Here is a 17,842-nt window from a genome sequence, read left to right as displayed (position 1 = left end):
TGGAAATTATATGATTAGATTTCTTCTGACAACACAGGTAGCATTACAATGGGGAATTCATTATAACGAATTTCAGTAGGGACTCTTGGTGACAGGTGAGCTGCTGCAATAAGACACACAAGAGAAGACTGAAGAGGGCTGGGAGCAAGGCGTGGCCGTGGGGCTGGACGGGAGCAGCAGGCGTAATAAGACTTACGAAATAGGATTTTGCTGGTTTTGGTAACCGGCTGAATCACTGCGTGAAGAAGAGAGAAGCGTCGAGGATGACTCTAAGACTGATGATAATACTCTCTGGGCCTCAGCAGGCTTTTAAAAAATAGTATATCTATCTATCTATCTATCTATCTCTCTTTCATTTCAGACTAAGACATTTTTTTCAAAATTGTTAGGTATTTCCATATGTACTTGAAAACAGATATTCTATAGCAGCTCTAACCAAGAAGACTGCACAAAAGGAACAACGAAAACAACAAAAAGCTATCAGAATTTGAGAGCAGTTTTTGGCCTAAAATAGAAGGAAAATACCCCAAGAACCCCAAGGTGAATATTTTGACACTGTTTCAACACTCACAATAAATAAAACATGGAAAAGTCTGCATGGGGCATTAACAGACTCAACTAATACTGGTCCCAGCTTTTTATGATTAGCTACTCACAGATGTTTGCCTTTACAAATATTTATGTATTCAGATTGATCCTACTGAATAAAAGGAAAACATGAGTGAATAAAAGTACTGCTACAAAAAGAGCTTTCCAAATGTGTATCCCAATAAAAAGTTGCAAAATGCTTCTTTGATGAAGGAGGATTTACCAGTTTCTATTTTTAAGTCACACCATCCTTCACAAAGGCAAAGTACTAAAACATCACGTCTAACATATAAAAGTGTATGGAATAAAAATACCACAAAAATACTTGGCAGCAGTGAGTCCAATCAAAAGTGTTTTCGATGGAAAAGTACCTCAACTAGTCTGAGAAGCTGTCGTTCTAAAAATGTGGATAGTGGAAGGAATGCAGGATTTAGAGTCAGAAGACTTGGTTTTGGATCCGCAATTATCACTGCATTATTCTTCAACATTTTCTCTCTATGTGCTAGCCATAAACATGCAATTCACCAGAAAAGGATATAGAATGTCTAACAAAGATATGGGGAAAATGTCATATTTCACGAATAATTAAAGAAGTTTGTTTTTTAAATGAAGATTCTAGTCTATTCAATTAGCAAACTGTTTTGTTCTTACAAAAAACTACTGCTGGGTATTAAGGAGAATTGAGAATTGATATAGGATATAAATTGTTTCAACCTCTGTTGGAAGGCAATTTAGCAACACAGCTCTTGGTCTTATGACTCTCCTAAGGAAGTATCTTAAAATAGAGAAAAGCCTTAAGTAAAAATTGCTCATTGCAATATTATCTATAATGAAGGAAAACTAAATGCAAGCTAAATGTCAAACAGTAAGCACAGTTCAATAAATTTATTTACAGTTTGAATTATGTTCATAAAGATAGGAAAATGCTCATATTATAATATTAACTTGAAAAAAACCTCAGAATTCACAATTTTCTGATTTCAGCATTTAAAATTGAGGAATACAATATAGTAAGCAGTAGAATGGGTACCTTTCTCAATATTTCCTATGTCTTCTAATTTGTATAATTACCACGAATTTTAAAATAGAAGTTTTGGAAATTGCATAGCTATTTTTTTAAAGTACTCAAAGCTTTAAAATTATTTTCTAAAACAGTTGTCTAAAATGTAACATCTAAAAGCAAAAATTTTACATAAAATTCAAGAACAGCATGTGCTTTCTTTTTATATATTAACTGTGTTAATCACAGAAAGGAAATCGATGATATAATTGCCTTTTCTGTACCTTCAGATTATCCGGAAGTTCTGATCGCCCAGCATATCCAGGGTTCATTGTTATAAAGACAGCGCACGTGGGGTCAAGTTTTAGTTCAGTTCCTTCAAACACTAGTAAATCCACACCTGCATTAATACCTGTGAGTAATCAAGAATGAAATGACTTAGCAATTCCACATATAAATGGGACTGGTGCCATTCATTACCTCCTATATTTCTACTGTTTTCACACAATGCAGAGATAAACTAGTCCATTACCTCTTTGGAGAGTAAGAATTTGTTGAGCAACCACAGACAGTACTTCCAAATCAATTCTGTTAAACTCATCAAAGCAAGCCCAGGCTCCACAAGATAACAGTCCCTGGGAGAAAAGATCAATGAAAATTTTCAATTTTATCTGATTGAATATTACATTGAAATTTGTTATTTTCACCTCATCTTTTCGCGGATTTAATATCCTATCAAGGAAATTGCTTATTCACCCTTATCTTTAAAGCTTTAAAGGCGGCTTGTTCTTTTATTACCAATTCATTATTCTGCATGAACAAAGAGTTCAATCAACTGGAAAATTTTCCAATTGATTTTTTTTTTTTTACTTTCTGTGTATATCTTTTGCCATTTAGAGGTATATCTATAATTTCATAGCCTTTCTTACTTTTTATTTACAAACTGATTTTATTTGCTTTTTCCTTATGGACTCCATAGAATGGATTGTAATAATCCTTTAAATAAGATGACTTCTGTTGCCAATGAGACTACTCTCCGGCCTGAGCACCTTAATGACCAGCTAACACCGTTTGAGGCACTAGCTTGCAGTTCTAACTCACAGATACCTCATAAGTATGTGCCATTTGGTCATAAGGAAAAACTGGAAAATCAAGCTTGAGTAGCTGAGTCCAAATGTGGACTAACTTTAAAAAATCAATGCAAAAATATGCATTGAATGTACATTCTATAGATTGCATATGCATGTATGTGTGTTTCACTGAGTACCTAGTATATGCCAGGCATGATGCACGGCACTTTGTATATATCTTTTATGCAAGGAAACTAAGGCTATATCACATAAGATGTTAAGTATCAATAATTAGTACAATGCCATACATCTAATAGCGGCTGACCTTGGATTTGTGTACAGTTCAATCTATTGAAACACTGGATTAAACATGAATGGCATGCAATCAAAGAGTAGTACATTTTCATTATTTAGAGAAGACTCTATGACTTAGAAATCTAATACACGATAAAATAAAAGGATTAGAAATCACAGAACAGAATGCTTATGAAGTCACATGTTCAAACAGTTATACAGATTGTGAGGTTCTTAATAGTAAGACCTATGTCTTTTTTATTTTGTACCCCCATTATTCAGCATGATCCTAACACAAAGTGTCCATATGATCAATACTTAGCAATAATCAAATTTAATATTATAAGTATATGAATCTATATCAAAGAATTAAGAATATCATTATATAGATTTGAAAACTTAGCACATACCAGACTTTTCTTTAAGCATTTAGGAATATAGTGGCTATTCAAACTACACATAGAATCTTTTAGATTTGCTGTTTATTTCTTTAATCATTACAACAAGGTTGTATATCATGATAGAGGATGATTAAAATAGTTACTGTTCACTCAAATGTTTTCTTCATATGTTATTCATTATAATATTTTCTTTTATTTTATTCTAATTGTTTCAGCATCACAAATGTAGAGACTTTTTATGCTCCAAATCTATTATAAAATGACTAGGCCATACTTCAGGGAGGAATAGTTTACTGTATGGGGTAGGGTTGTTATATTCCTTTTTGTTAGTTTGTGTATTTTTTTTTTTAATGTTAGCTTTTTCTGGAGATACTTTTGAAAAGGATTACAGAATCTTTAAAATGTACTTTGAAAAGTATAGAAAAATAGAAATCAAATAAACAAATAAGTAGAGCCCATAATCCCACACGGATAATTTTGTGTTCAATTGTACCACCTAATATTTTAAGGAATAACAGGCTGTAGCAACAAAGCACTAAAATGACCAGATATTCATAGGTTACACTGATGAACTTAGGGACTTTATACTTTTAACTCCCCTTTTTGCAATCTTACAGACTTATAAGAGTGGGAATCTGACTCAGAATAAAAAAAAAACAAAAGAAGGATTTCAAGTTCACCAAAAAGATTAACAAAAAAAAAAAGAAAGATTTCAGGTTCACCAAAAAGATTAATCAGAATGTGTCTATAAAAGTAAACCACTGAACTTGTTAATGATTAATGAACTTGTTAATATTAACTTGTTAATACCAAGATCTACTGGACAAAGAAGTCTTTAGATACCACAATTTCTACATGATGCAGTGGTTCTCAAACTTCTAGCTGTCCAGTATACTGGAGGGACACCACTCATTCATTTCTATCAGTAATACTGACCCATTATAGCAAGGACTGGAGGTAGAGCTCCTTCTCAAATAAGCTTTTGATATAACCCTACTTCTCTCGAGAATTACTGAGATAATACTTTAACTTTAACTTTGCTTAAACTACAGTAAATCTTTTACTTTCATCAAATTATGTTTCATTATGAACAGCCTTTCTGAGAAGTTATCATATCGCAAATGACGAGTCAACTCAAACCTTAAAGAATTTTCCTAAAGCCAGATAATCCAACCCATCAGAACAGTTGAAAACAACACATTGTTTGGCTACAGCTTTGGCTAAATCTTTTGTAGTTTCAGTCTTTCCAGTTCCAGCTGGCCCCTCAGGTGCTCCTCCAAGGTGCAGATGAAGGGCTCCAAATAAGGTTCTGAAATATAATAAACGATATTTGTTGAATAATGTGATTTTTATATACATTCTGAAAAGAGGAAAAATTTAAGCTGAGAGCCAAATTTTCCACTTCCCCATCAATAATTCCTTCCTTCCTACTAGTCTATGAAAATCTTTGGGCACTACTTTTTTCTGTTATTATGTTTTACTTCTGAATAGCTGTATATATGACAAAAGCAGAACAAATTCACTTTTGAAATTCAGTGCTGACTTCTGGTCAATACGGAGAATTCAGCTGACCCTGAGTCACCCAGTCCCCCTACTGCAAGCATATGGAAATGCTACATAAAAGAAAAATATAACAACCTTTGAAATATATAGCCATTTTTGAACGAATGAAAAGGAAATTATCAATGAAGAGGGAATGCATAGCTGGAAAAGTAATTAGGTGCTAGAGCTGTAGAGGTGCACATTGGTTTGGAATTTGCATATAAACACAAGTGTATTTATACTCACATAGAAAATAAATCCTTAGAACTGAGCAAGCTGAGGAGCTGGAATGGATTCACTATTTAAAGCTAGAAGACTTGAAAGGCTGCCTTGTGTGTAAATGGGAACTAAAATTACTCCAGCAACCTACTCAAGAGACAAAGAAGAGTCAACTAAGGAAGAGACAGGAAGCTTACCCTTCATACAGTGCCCAACGAGAAACCTACATTTCACGGAGGGTGGGATCCAGTTCCCATTACTGATGGGCCGTGAACCCAAAATGAGAAATTAACATTAAAATTTTGTTCTGAAAACCCTAGAGCCCTCCACAGAGATAAATGTAAAACTGCTCCACATGGACACCTCCACAGCTGAGAAAATGTAAGACTACACGGGGAAACAACCCCTACTAAATTTAGCTCACAGCTAAAACTGGAAAGAGAGATCAGAATTAAGAATCAGACTTGCAGTGACAAAGGCAGTTGGACAATCATCTGGGAGGGTTACTGCACATATGGCACTCTGCCTTCTTTGGTATCCTAGCAATTTTTTTAAAATAAGATTTTAAATAAAAAGCAATACACATCGGCCTTCCCTGGTGGCGCAGTGGTTGAGAGTCCACCTGCCAATGTTCGTGCCCCGGTCCAGGAAGATCCCACATGCTGCAGAGCGGCTAGGCCCGTGAGCCATGGCCGCTGAGCCTGCGCGTCCGGAGCCTATGCTCCGCAACGGGAGAGGCCACAACAGTGAGAGGCCCACGTACCTCCAAAAAAAAAGCAATACACATCATAAAATTGTGGGGAAAAGCGGAAGCCAATCTCATAAGAGAGGCAACATGGAATCTAGCAATGAAAAATACAATCACTGAACTTTTGAAAACTCAGTAAACAGAATAAATAGCAGAGAAAACCTAAAGAAACAGAATTATGCACTAGAAGATAAATATGAGGAAATCACCCAGGGAGAGAGGTCAACTATAAGAAAAGTTAAAGACATAGAAGAAAGAAGGAAGAGAATGGGGAAAAGGCAAAATTCAAAAAACAATGGCTAAGAATTTGCCAGAGTTAAAGATATTAATTGAAAAAGTCCCAAGTAGGATAAATAAAAACTCATCCACATCTAGTAACATCCAGTGAACATCAACAATGAAGAGAAAACCTTAGAAACTACAATGGAGAAAATTACCTATAAAGGAATAATAATTAGAATAACAGAATACTCAGCAGGAGCGATGAATGCCAGTAGAATATCTTTGGAGAGCTGAGGGAAAATTACTGTTCATCTACAGTTTTATACCTAGCTAATCTATCATTTAATAATCTAGTGAAGACTAAAAGAAAAAAAAAAGAGAAGAAGAAGAGAAAGAGGCAATTTTAGATAAACACTGGTATAGCTCACTACTTGCAGAGCCTCACTTGAACAATTACTAAAAGCTATTGCCTAGTAAGGAGAAAAATTAAACCAGAAATCAGACAAAGAAAGAAGCAATGGCAAGTAAAGACACTGATAAAAGTTTTGGTAAACCTACATAAATATTAGTTGTAAAAAAATGTGTAACGGTATATAAACACAGGTCGTTCTGTGTTAGAATTTTGACTAAAACCCCAAGCTGAGAGCTTTAAAATATTTAAAGTCAAGAGAATGCCTGCAGCTTCTCCTGATGGCAGAGTAGGAGAAAACAGGGACGGTAAGAAAGATCCACTCTTACTGATGGCAAAACAAATGTGTGTTATCATCTTGCCAGATCTAGATCCCACTGGAAAGGAACCAGATTTGAGTCAAGCTGAATGGGACCCCGTGCAGGAGGCCCATGTAGAATCAGAGGAGACCCCAGAAAGAGGGTCAGTGTGTGGTGGACCTCAGCAGAGGCTGAAGCAAAAGTCACCAGCAGCCAGCCAGAGAAGGCATTTTCTGCAGGTGGGAGAAGCAGGTGACTGCAGACTCCCAAAGAACCCATATAAACATCCCCTGGGAGATCTGGTACATCTAGACTTGTGCCATCAAGGAAGGCACTAAACAGCCAAGAGATATTTGTCACCCAAGACACCTGTCACCTATAAACCTAACTCTCCCTTTCCTTCTCCTCTCCTCCATCAACCCCCAACACTAGAGGAGCTAAAAGATGAGCTATTGAGGGATGAATGCGAAGGACAGGGACAAAAATGACAAAAGACTGACCACATTTACCTTCCCAAATGCAGGCCATGAGCTTGAGTCAAGCTCGAGCTGGAAGGGAAGGGATGTTTTAAACTGGCTGAAAAATAGTAATTTTCATTTTAGACCTAAATGGACTTTTAGTACCTGAAAATAATAACACTATTCATTAGCATATTAAAGTTGCCAGAAAGAGTAGGAATCTACCTTAGATTTCACCCAGAAATGGGAAAAATATTTGATAGAGCAAGTTTAAAAGAATGGTGATAAAAAAGAACAAAATTGCTTTCTGCTTGCATCCTGAGACTGGTTTCGTCAATAAACTACTTACAGTTGAGAAAATGAAAAAAACAAAGTTTAATTTAGTATTTGACAATAATTTGGAGTATGGGAGATGGGACCTTGGCGTTAAACATAAAGGTCTTTTATCATTCAGAAGGACAATAAAAAACAATGTACATGTAAATACCTATGAGATATCTGATGGAGATATCCAGCAGGCATGTGTGTGGAGAAACTTAACAGGAGAGAGACCTTGGCTGGCGGTACAGGTTTGGGGATCTTCAGAATGTAGGCTGTTAAAGCCTAAGAATGGAGGAGGGCATTCAGGAAACCATGACGCATGAAACAAAACAATACATGAAAACAGAATTCTAGAAAATTCCTTGGAGAAGGAAGAAGGATGTCTCAAATGATCCAAAAGGAAGAGTCAGAAGTTTCAAGAAAGAAATGAACAAAGTAAAAAAATAACAGAAACGCCTGATAATACTTAGAGTTCTAGAGCTGAGAGGAAGACGCCAGCAGAGAAAGAAATTGAAGGTCATGTTAAGACAAGAATTAAGGGTCTAGGCAAAGATAACAGAGGATACACTTGGTGCTTAAAAAATTGAGTAATTTAGGAGTGAGTGAAAGTTGTTCCAATTAGATCTTTAAATTAATGAGTTTACCTGTAACACCTGTCAGTGAGTGGAGTAATAACCAGCCTAGGAGAATTACCCAGATATTCATATCCATATCGTAAACCAGCATTAATCATCTTTGTTTCTAAATGACTGTCCTAGTACAAATCAGATAAAATGAAGTTAGCTTAAATAATAAAAATTTAAATAATATGAAACCTCAAGCTCTTAAATAATAGCCATGTAAAAAACAACTTTAAATTTCACTTTTCAGGCATCATTTAATTCAGTAGAAGAATTCAATATCTAATTTCCTTGGATAAGTAATTGAAGTCACTGGCTTCAATTTTCCCCATAGAACAACTTTGGAAAATGTATTTATTCTTTACCTCTCTTTTCTTTTTTTAAACTTGCTAACACTATTTTATTAAGGTATAATTGACATACAACATTATATTAGTTTTAGGATACAACATAATGATTCCATATTTATATTTATTGCAAAATGATCACCATAATAAGTCAACATCCCTCACCATACATAGTTAGAATTTTTTTCTTGTGAGGAGAACTCTTAAGACCTACTTTTCGCAACTTTCAAGCATGCAATACAGTATTATTAACTACAGTTGCCATGCTGTATATTACATCCCCATGAATTACTTATTTTATGACTGGAAGTTTTGACCTTTTGACTCCTTTCACCCATTTCTCTCACCTTCCCTACCCTCACCCCCAGGCAACCCCCAATCTGTTCTCTGTATCTCTCAGCTTGTTTTTTATTTTTATTTTATTTTGTTTTTTAGATTCCACATATAAGTGAGATCACATGGTATCTGTCTTTCTCTGACTTATTTCACTTAGTATAATGCCTTCAAGGTCCATTCATGCTGCTGTAAATGTCAATATTTCATTTTTTATGGCTTAGTATTCTATTACATATATATATATATATATATATATATATACACACATATATCACATCTTCTTTAACCACTCATCCATCAATGAACATTTAGTTTGTTTCCATATCTTGGCTGTTGTAAAAAAATAATGCAATTAACATGGGTGTGCATATATCTTTTTGAGTTAAGTGTTTCTGTTTTCTTCAGATAAATACCCAGAAGAGGAATTGCTGGATCATACGGTAGTTCTATTTTTAAAGTTTTTTTGAGGAGTCTCCATACTGCTTTCCATAGTGGCTGCACCAATTTACATTCCCACCAAAAGTACATGAGGGCTCCCTTTTTTCCAAATCCTTGCCAAGATGTGTTACCTCTTGTCTTTTTGAGAACAGCCATTCTACCAGGTGTGAGACGATATCCCATTGTGGTTTTGATTTGCATTTTCCTGACAATTAGTGACGTTGAGCATCTTTTCATGTGCCTGTTGGCCATCTGTATGTCTTCTTTAGAAAACTGTCTATTCAGATTCTCTGCCCATTATTTATTTATTTATTTGTTTAAGTGTCCAAGAGGTGCTTTATTTCTTTATTTAACATCTTTATTGGAGTATAATTGCTTTACAATGGTGTGTTAGTTTCTGCTTTATAACAAAGTGAATCAGCTATAATATACATATACCCCCATATCTCCTCCCTCTTACGTCTCCCTCCCACCCTCCCTATCCCAACCCTCTAGGTGGTCACAAAGCACAGAGCTGATCTCCCTGGGCTATGCGGCTGCTTCTGCCCATTTTTTAATCAGATTTTTTTTGCTATTGAGTTGCATCTGTTCCTTATCTATTTTGGATTTAACCTCTTATCAGATATATAATTTGCAAATATTTTCTCCTATTCAGTAGGTTGCCTTCTCAATTTGTTGATGCTTTACTTTGATGTGCAGAAGCTTGACACAGTCCCACTTGTTTATTTTTGCTTTTGCTGCCTTTGCTTTTGGTGTCAAATTCAAAAAATCACCAAGACCAATGTAAAGGAGCTTACCACCTACGTTTTCTTGGAATTTTATGGTTTCAAGTCTTACATTCAAGTCTTTAATCCATTTTGAGTTAATTTGGGGGTATGATGTAAGATAGTGATCCAATTTCATTCTTTTGCATGTGGCTGTCCAGTTTTCCCAACACCATTTATTAAATGTCCTTTCCCCATTTATATTCTTGGCTCCTTTGTTGTAAAGTAATTGACCATATATGTGTATGTTTATTTCTGGACTCTTTATTCTTTTCCAATGATCTATGTGTCTCTTTTTATGCCAATACCATACTGGTTTGATTACTTTAGCTCTGGTAGTATAATCTGAAATCAGGGAGTGTGATGCCTCCAGCTTTGTTCTTCTTTCTCAAGACTGCTTTGGCTATTTGGGGTCTTTTTTGTTTCTGTAAAAAAATATTAGGATCGTTTGTTCTATTTTTGTGAAAAATGCCATTGGAATTTTGATAGAAATTGCACTAAGTCTGTAGATTGCTTTGGGTAGTATGGACATTTTAACAATGTTGATTCTTCCAATCCATGAACACGGATCTTTCCATTTATTTGTGTCTTCTTCAATTTCTTTCATCAGTGTCTTATAGTTTTCAGTTTATAGGTCTTTCACCTTCTTGGGTAAATTTATTCCTAGGTTATTTTATTCTTTTTGAGCAATTGTAAATTGGATTGTTTTCTTACTCTTTTTGATAGTTCATTATTCTCCTATATTTTCAATCATTTGTTCAACTTGTTTTCACTGTAGAGGGAGTATTATCATCATCACCATTTTACAGATAAGGAAGCAGGTGCCTGAAGAGAGTAGGTAACTTGCCCAAGTCACACAACTGGTAAGGGGAGGATGTAGCACTTGAAACAATCAGTCTACAGTCTGAGCTCCTAACCACTGTACTCACGGCCTCATATGGTTTTCCAGGGTTCTGGTTCTTGTAACTCTTCTCTTCCCACTCCATACCTCCCAAAGCCTTTCACAAAAGTGAATATGATAACTTCTGAGTCTCTATCTCCAATCCTCAGCTCTCTCTTCCCATTCTCAGCAGGCCCAGCCTTGTTCACTGTACTATTCCTGCTCCTCCTGCCTTCCTGATGGTGACTGACATCACCAACTACATAGATCCCCTGATAAAAACCTTCCTCCAGATCATGTTTCTGGTTAGTTCAATTGATCAACAAGAGGAAAGTTTAATGACTAAATCATACTAAAACAGTCTGATTTGTACACTCTTTAGATGCATCAGGAATCTAAGAACACAATTATAAACTGATTAGTTTCAACATTTTACAGATTCAGCAAGCATAATGACTAATTTCAAATGAGTAATTTTTTATAATTACTCATAGTTTGTGTGCATCTATATATGTATGTGTATTTCTATGTAACTATACATTTGGATACAGATATAAACACAGTTTTCAAACACTTGACATATAGTTTTTGGCTGCCTTAATCTTCAATCTGGAGAATGCTTTTTAGGTATAGTCAGCCATCAGCTAAAATCCTAAAATCCTATATTACTGATACTATGTCTCATGTGAGTTAGCAAGCACAAATTGTATACCTGTGAGCTGAAATTGCTGAGTAATAACATTCAGTGATATTACTTACCTGCCAATAGTACCTAAGCTGACTTAACCATTCAAACTCAGAGTCATCACTAACTTTCTTTTTAACAAGTGTTGTGAGAACATCTCTAGCATGGACATCCAGCACCACGAGGGCTCCCAGAGTAACACGATTCTGCTTGGACAATTTGCCACGAACCAAGGTGACAATATCATCAATTTGTTTGTTACATTTTTCCAAGTATTGCTCAAGAGACTGAAAGAAAATAAGATATTATTACTCAGTGTGATCAGAACCCTTTTGAACAAAAAATTTTTGACCTAGCATGTATACAGAGTATTTTCTACATTTTTATTATAATTTTCCATATGACATAACTTAAAAATAATCAAAAAAAATTTTTTACTACAGAAGTATTAGGTGAACAAGCTCAATCAGGCCAGACATATTTGACATACATGGTTTGCGCCTACCCAACATTCCCTCCTTTCCATTTCTGCTCTTGTATGCTCTTGTGGTTTTGTGAGCTGTCAATCATATTGCCCCATCTCCAAGGCAACATGAAGGAGGGCATGGGTGACCCAACCAGAGCCAATCACAGTTCTTTCCAGGGACTGCTATACAGATGGGAAGAAAAGTGCTTTTCACTAGGCTTGGGAGACTCTCAGAATGCCAATCCGAAGCTACTGAAAGCCTTCACCCCACTGCAGAAAAAAGCCTGACAGAGACCAGTAGAGATGAAAAATAGACAACAAAAGAGAAGCTGCAGCAGTGATGAAGCCCTGAGATCCTGATTCCAAATGCTCTACCTTAGATCTCATGAATCCTTCTAGTACTCCTGTGTGAGCTTCTGAGTAGGATTTGTGCCACTTGAAATGTAAAGATCCTAAAAAACAAAACAGCTAACATTTTAGTTTACGGTGAGCTAAGGCCAGTTCTAAGGATCAGGCTCTTTTGGGAGGGGTCTCTTTTCTGGTGGGTAAATCTGATCAGTATGTGAAAAAGAGAAGAGGGTTTAGGAAAATCAAATTAAAATCAATGAAAACTGCTGTGCCTAAGGGAAGTGTAAATATCCTGCAGCAGGCTGATGTGGTCACTTTTCCCCACTCTAATAATATTTAATAAGCATTGGGCACCAATGAGTTTATTTCACTCCTTTAGGACCAGGTTAAGTGGTAGCAATGAAACTAAAAATGAGGATTTCCAAGGATGAGAAAAGCTTAAAGGGTAGAGTTGGAGACTTGTTTCTTTAAGGGTCACTTTTATTACTCCTTGAAATATTTTATCCTTTTTTTTAGGAAGTCATTTTTTCAAAAGTTTGGTGCTTGAACACTATTCCATTTATATCATTTTCATAATTAATTGCTATTAATTTGCTTCATAAGTAGTGAAAAATAAAATTCTGTCCCACCTATGTTTAAATAACCCCAAGTGTTTAAATTCTTGGAGCCAATTGGTGAATTTAAGTATATTGAGTACACAGATTAGTAAGAATAGTTTTGCTCCTAAGAACACAAACTACGCCAGGTGGTGCATCTTAGTTTCCTAAACAGTAAAAGTCAGGATCTTTGAGAGCCTTACCAGTTCTCACGTACTGTAGTTCAACACAAGGCATAAGATTAAACTTTTAATGTTTGGACCTGATGGCATAAATTATATGTCCATAAGAGTCTGTTACTATTTACATCAGCAGAATGTATTTTGCTATACTAGAGAAACAGATTTAGAACTAAAATTTAGCTTCAAACTGTGATGAACTAAGTTCTTTAGGAACTATATTATAATAAATCAATGAGAATTCAGATCAGCTAGATTGAAAAAAATCATGATATTCAATCACTTTTGTTACATTTTATTCATTGTAAACTGTTCTGTACAGTGAACTAATGAATCTAAAGGTAACTATCAATACGTTATATAGTTATCCAAAATAAACCCTGTCTGGAATCATATTTTTATCATACCTAGTTCCCTCTACATACACAATGATAAGCTGACTCAAAATCATAGCAATATTTGCAATAACCCAAGCTCTGTGACAGTGGTGATTCTTTCATTCATTTTTAGCCCCTGTAATAGCTCATATACTGACTACTTCCACAGTGACTATTCCTTGAATAAATAAATGGAAACAGATCCTGAGGGGAATGGGTCCTCTGGAAGTGGGACAGTACAACATGGTGCTATCATAGCATCAAGCTCCAGACAACCTGGAGTGTTTGCAGAGAATGGAAATGTCTAGTCTCCTCTGAGGCTGCCAAGAGTCCCCAGTTACTGAACCAAAGATATCAGTTTCGAATGTGAACCACACATTAATTAAGGAAAAAGTCATCAACACACAGAATACTAAAACATGTGCTACCCTCCCCTGATAGAAACACATATTAAATCACCAATGCTTTAGAATACTAAAACATGTGCCATCCCTTCCTGATGCTGCTACAGAACCTAAACAAACTGAATATGCACGAGATACAGACAGGGACAAGGTACACAGACAGCAGATGAAGGGCATATTGAAGCAGAGTATTCACAAGCAGAGGAAAAAGGAAAGAATTAATTTTTAAGGACACGTACAACGCTTAATTTCATTTCATGAAATTTAGTTATGTGAAACATCACAAAACACAACAGAAGAGAACAATCCAGCAAGTAACAGCAAAAAAGCCTTGCTAAGTTCCACTAAATTACAGCTTTAGAGGATCTACGTCTATGAAGCTGAGTCCCCCTGGAGTAGTAGTCACCCAAGGCATGGATTCTCATTTTGGCTTTCTCTGTGAATGAATGGCTCCATACGTGCACCATATTACACGAGTGGGATAAAATGGAGTAAACTAATAAATGAGTGAATAAATAACCTCATCTCAGTATCAGTGGATACTGTTGTAAGCCAAAAAAAAAAAAATCTATTTGTATCTGTATAAAATATGGTAAGAACAATATAGTAAGAATTGTAGGCAGATAGCTTTGAGCAGAGGACACATTGAAATGCAATGACCTAAATTGTGTGTCCCTTGAGATACAAATTACGCCTGGGAGATAAGTAGAAGCATGAAAGGTTTACACTTAAATTCTCTACCTCAACTCCTACCTGTTCCAGAGAAAAATATCGTTTTGACAGACGGGTGGAGGTTTAATAAACACCACGTTTAAATTGAAGAAATGTGGAAGATGCCTACAAATTTGCCTTATTTGCTCACATTTGCTTCTTTGTTCCCTCTATTTCCCATAGCGATGAATGAGAAAGTTGGCATGGTGGTTTGGGGGGCCAGCAAGCAAGGAGCGAGATCCATGTCCCACCAGTAACCCACATTGGCGATAGAGGAATCCCTTTGTGTGGGGCGTGGTAGCTTAAAAGTAAACAGACAAAATGAAGTTTCTGGACCCACTGGGGAGAAAAGAAACATGCACATAGACAGCCAAGAGCCCAGGAGTATCCCCAAGGGCTTACTGCTGTGAGGGAAACCCTCATTCCCCTTGCTCTGGTTTCCATGAGGAAAGACTTTTTCCTAAAAATCCCTGACTTCCTGCCCTATGCCCTTATCCTTTCCTCAGAGGAGAAATAAGTGACCTGTTGGTAAGTTGGAGTGAACTAAGCGTGTGTCACTCAGCTCCCTCCTCTATGAGATCTGCCTGCTTACAGAGAATACGAGTCTCTCTCAAACCCAACACTCACCAGTGCTCAACAATACCTTACAGACAATAATGCCAAACTCCATGTAAAAAATACATTAAAAACTCATGGTTTTAAACAACATCTGCAACTGCTAGATTCCAACTGACCTATCAGTCAACCAAAAGTTGACCTGCTTGGAATCCTACCTTATGGATAAGAATGCTGCTTCTGTTTTTAATATTATTTTAATATTATAATATTAAATATATATTTGTTAGAATAATTAATATTAAGCATCATTCAAAATATTATTATTTACTAAAAATCAGTACACTAAAAATTAAAATAGTCAAAATAAGTCAATTAATATCTTTTGTCTTCATAGGGTAGTTTTACTGAAGATATAAAAGAGAATTATGTTATGTTTTTCCTCCTAATCTTTCTGAGTTTAGGACATTTCTTTGTCCTACTATTACTGTATTTTTAAAGGCATAAAAATGTATATAATAAAAAGATTGAGGCTCCAGTATGCTTGGCTTTTTGAGTGGATTGTCTTTATTTTTTTTTAGAATAATTGTATTTTGGCAATTATAACTATTTAAAAAATGCTGCAAAACCTGTGGGTAATAAAAGCTTACCTTTTGTCCTTTTGCAATAGCTGTTTGTACTTCTATTGTCCAAAAGGTTTGGGATACACAGAGAACTGTTTGTCCAGGCCAATCTCTTACCCAGTTAATTCGTTCATGTTGTGTATAGGCAAAAAGTGCATCTCTAATTACCTAATTGAAAAAGAAAATGCTAAAGGTAAACAATTTCATACTTTACTTGAACAAGCTAAAAAATGAAGAGCTAACTCCTGAGTGGATTATCTTGTACTGCTCAACTTCTTACAGCTTAGCCAATGATGAAGGTTTAAAGCATGTAACTAGACAATTTCAAGTTTTTCCATACACCTGAGAGCAAAACAAATATATTACATAGCATTTTATTTTGCTGATACATAATCTATTTGTGTGAACCACATTATATGAAATATTTCTTTGGCCAGTCGCAGCCAAAGATGTCCTAGGTACATTTGGACTGAACAAACGCAAGCAATTTAATTACAAAACATAAGTTCAAATAATTCCAAAATGAGATCTGTCAAATTCACCAATTATTTTCTTTGAACTTAATCAGATCCCCACTCAGCCATGTGTATATTTGTACATGCACACTCAAGCACCCTACACAATTTCTCTAAAGTTCCTCCTGTGTTTCCAGACCTCGCTCCCTCTCAGTCCTGTAGTTTGATGCCCAAGGCTATGATGACAGGGTGGATATATAATTCATTCATGGAGAGTTGAGAGCTTTAAATTCAGGAAGCCTAAGTCATGTACTTTACTACATGCGTTTTCAGTGAATTCATAGATCCACTTTTTCTATCAGCCATCAGTGGGAAACATTCCAATCTATTATATGTATCAATCAAAAATAGTAGCATCTATGAGGTGATAGTCACGTTAATGTCTGAATTTCAGAAAAGATTATCAAAATTACATTTTTCTGAGAAATATATAAGGATAGGCAAATCTTTCTGGATTTCTAGTTTAGCTAGGATATTTACGGAGTTGAATAGAAATGAAGGGCAATCTTGTCTATTGATAATAAAGAAAATGTAAAAGGCCAGAGGAAGCCACAGAAAGGGCAGGTGAAAAGGAGAAACTGAGAGACGGGAGGAACACAGGAAAGAATAGAAGGTACAGTAGAGAAATGCCAAAGATGGAATAAATATGTGTTCTAGAAGGACACTGTGGAGAGAATAGGAGGGAGGCATTAAAATCTAAATCACAAATTTCTATACAGTTGGATGAGGAGAAATATGATTACATAAAGTTCTATAATATTGTATATAAAACTGTGTATGCCATATATGGCATTATTAAATTGTGTTATTAAACTGTGTATGCCATATATGAAAAATAACATATTTTGGCAGTAGCAAGCTGCCAAACTACAGCAAACTGCAGTATTAAACCCATGATAATCCAGTAAGATAAAAGGGCAAAGGTGCCAAGAACATGATTTTTTATTATTTAGAAATGACACAAAATTCACTTAATTTAGGCATGCAGTAGCCTTTCAAGCATGCAAATACATATAGCACAACACAGTAACACACATAGCTCCTATCTGTAGTATTTTACATTGCATTCACTTGCATTTTTCCCACCGACACAAACTTACACATGAACATTTTTGGGGAAGATATTTCCTAGCCGCTTACTTGCCACCCCATCTTAATGCTCTGAAATGGTAACCAAAATATTTTCTCTGAGTACCCTGACAAACAAAATTAAAAGAATAGTTGAAATAGTATTAGATATGTCTAAAATAATGAGTTACCACTGTATCATCAAGTAACAAACCATATAACCAATTCAATGCTGCTAAGTAGTGGTCCAAGTGAAATGCATTTAGCTGATAGCTAAATGGGATAGCTGCGTAAATGCTGCTGATAGCTGCGTAAATGGGAAAGCTGCTTGTCAATACTTATCAAGCCCTACGAAAGCT

The 17,842-nt window shown here is 35.6% G+C and overlaps 1 protein-coding gene across 1 annotated transcript in view; it reads right to left on the bottom strand.

Annotated features, from left to right (window-relative positions):
* Positions 1-17,842, bottom strand: part of DNAH7 (dynein axonemal heavy chain 7) — a 248,143-nt gene that overhangs the window by 146,827 nt on the left and 83,474 nt on the right. The window contains exons 22-27 of the mRNA XM_089915967.1: positions 15,928-16,068; positions 11,716-11,928; positions 8,216-8,325; positions 4,494-4,662; positions 2,121-2,223; positions 1,873-2,000 (exon numbers count right to left, since the gene is read on the bottom strand). Coding sequence (XP_089772093.1) covers positions 1,873-2,000; positions 2,121-2,223; positions 4,494-4,662; positions 8,216-8,325; positions 11,716-11,928; positions 15,928-16,068 — 864 coding nt within the window. The remainder of the gene's footprint in view (positions 1-1,872; positions 2,001-2,120; positions 2,224-4,493; positions 4,663-8,215; positions 8,326-11,715; positions 11,929-15,927; positions 16,069-17,842) is intronic.

The sequence above is a fragment of the Delphinapterus leucas genome, chromosome 8 (genome assembly GCF_059928025.1).
Source record: "Delphinapterus leucas isolate spDelLeu-1000000601 "Yukka" chromosome 8, BTC_Dleu_Yukka2, whole genome shotgun sequence".
In the NCBI taxonomy this organism is placed as follows: domain Eukaryota; kingdom Metazoa; phylum Chordata; class Mammalia; order Artiodactyla; family Monodontidae; genus Delphinapterus; species Delphinapterus leucas.
This window is presented reverse-complemented; position numbering and strand designations above follow the sequence as displayed.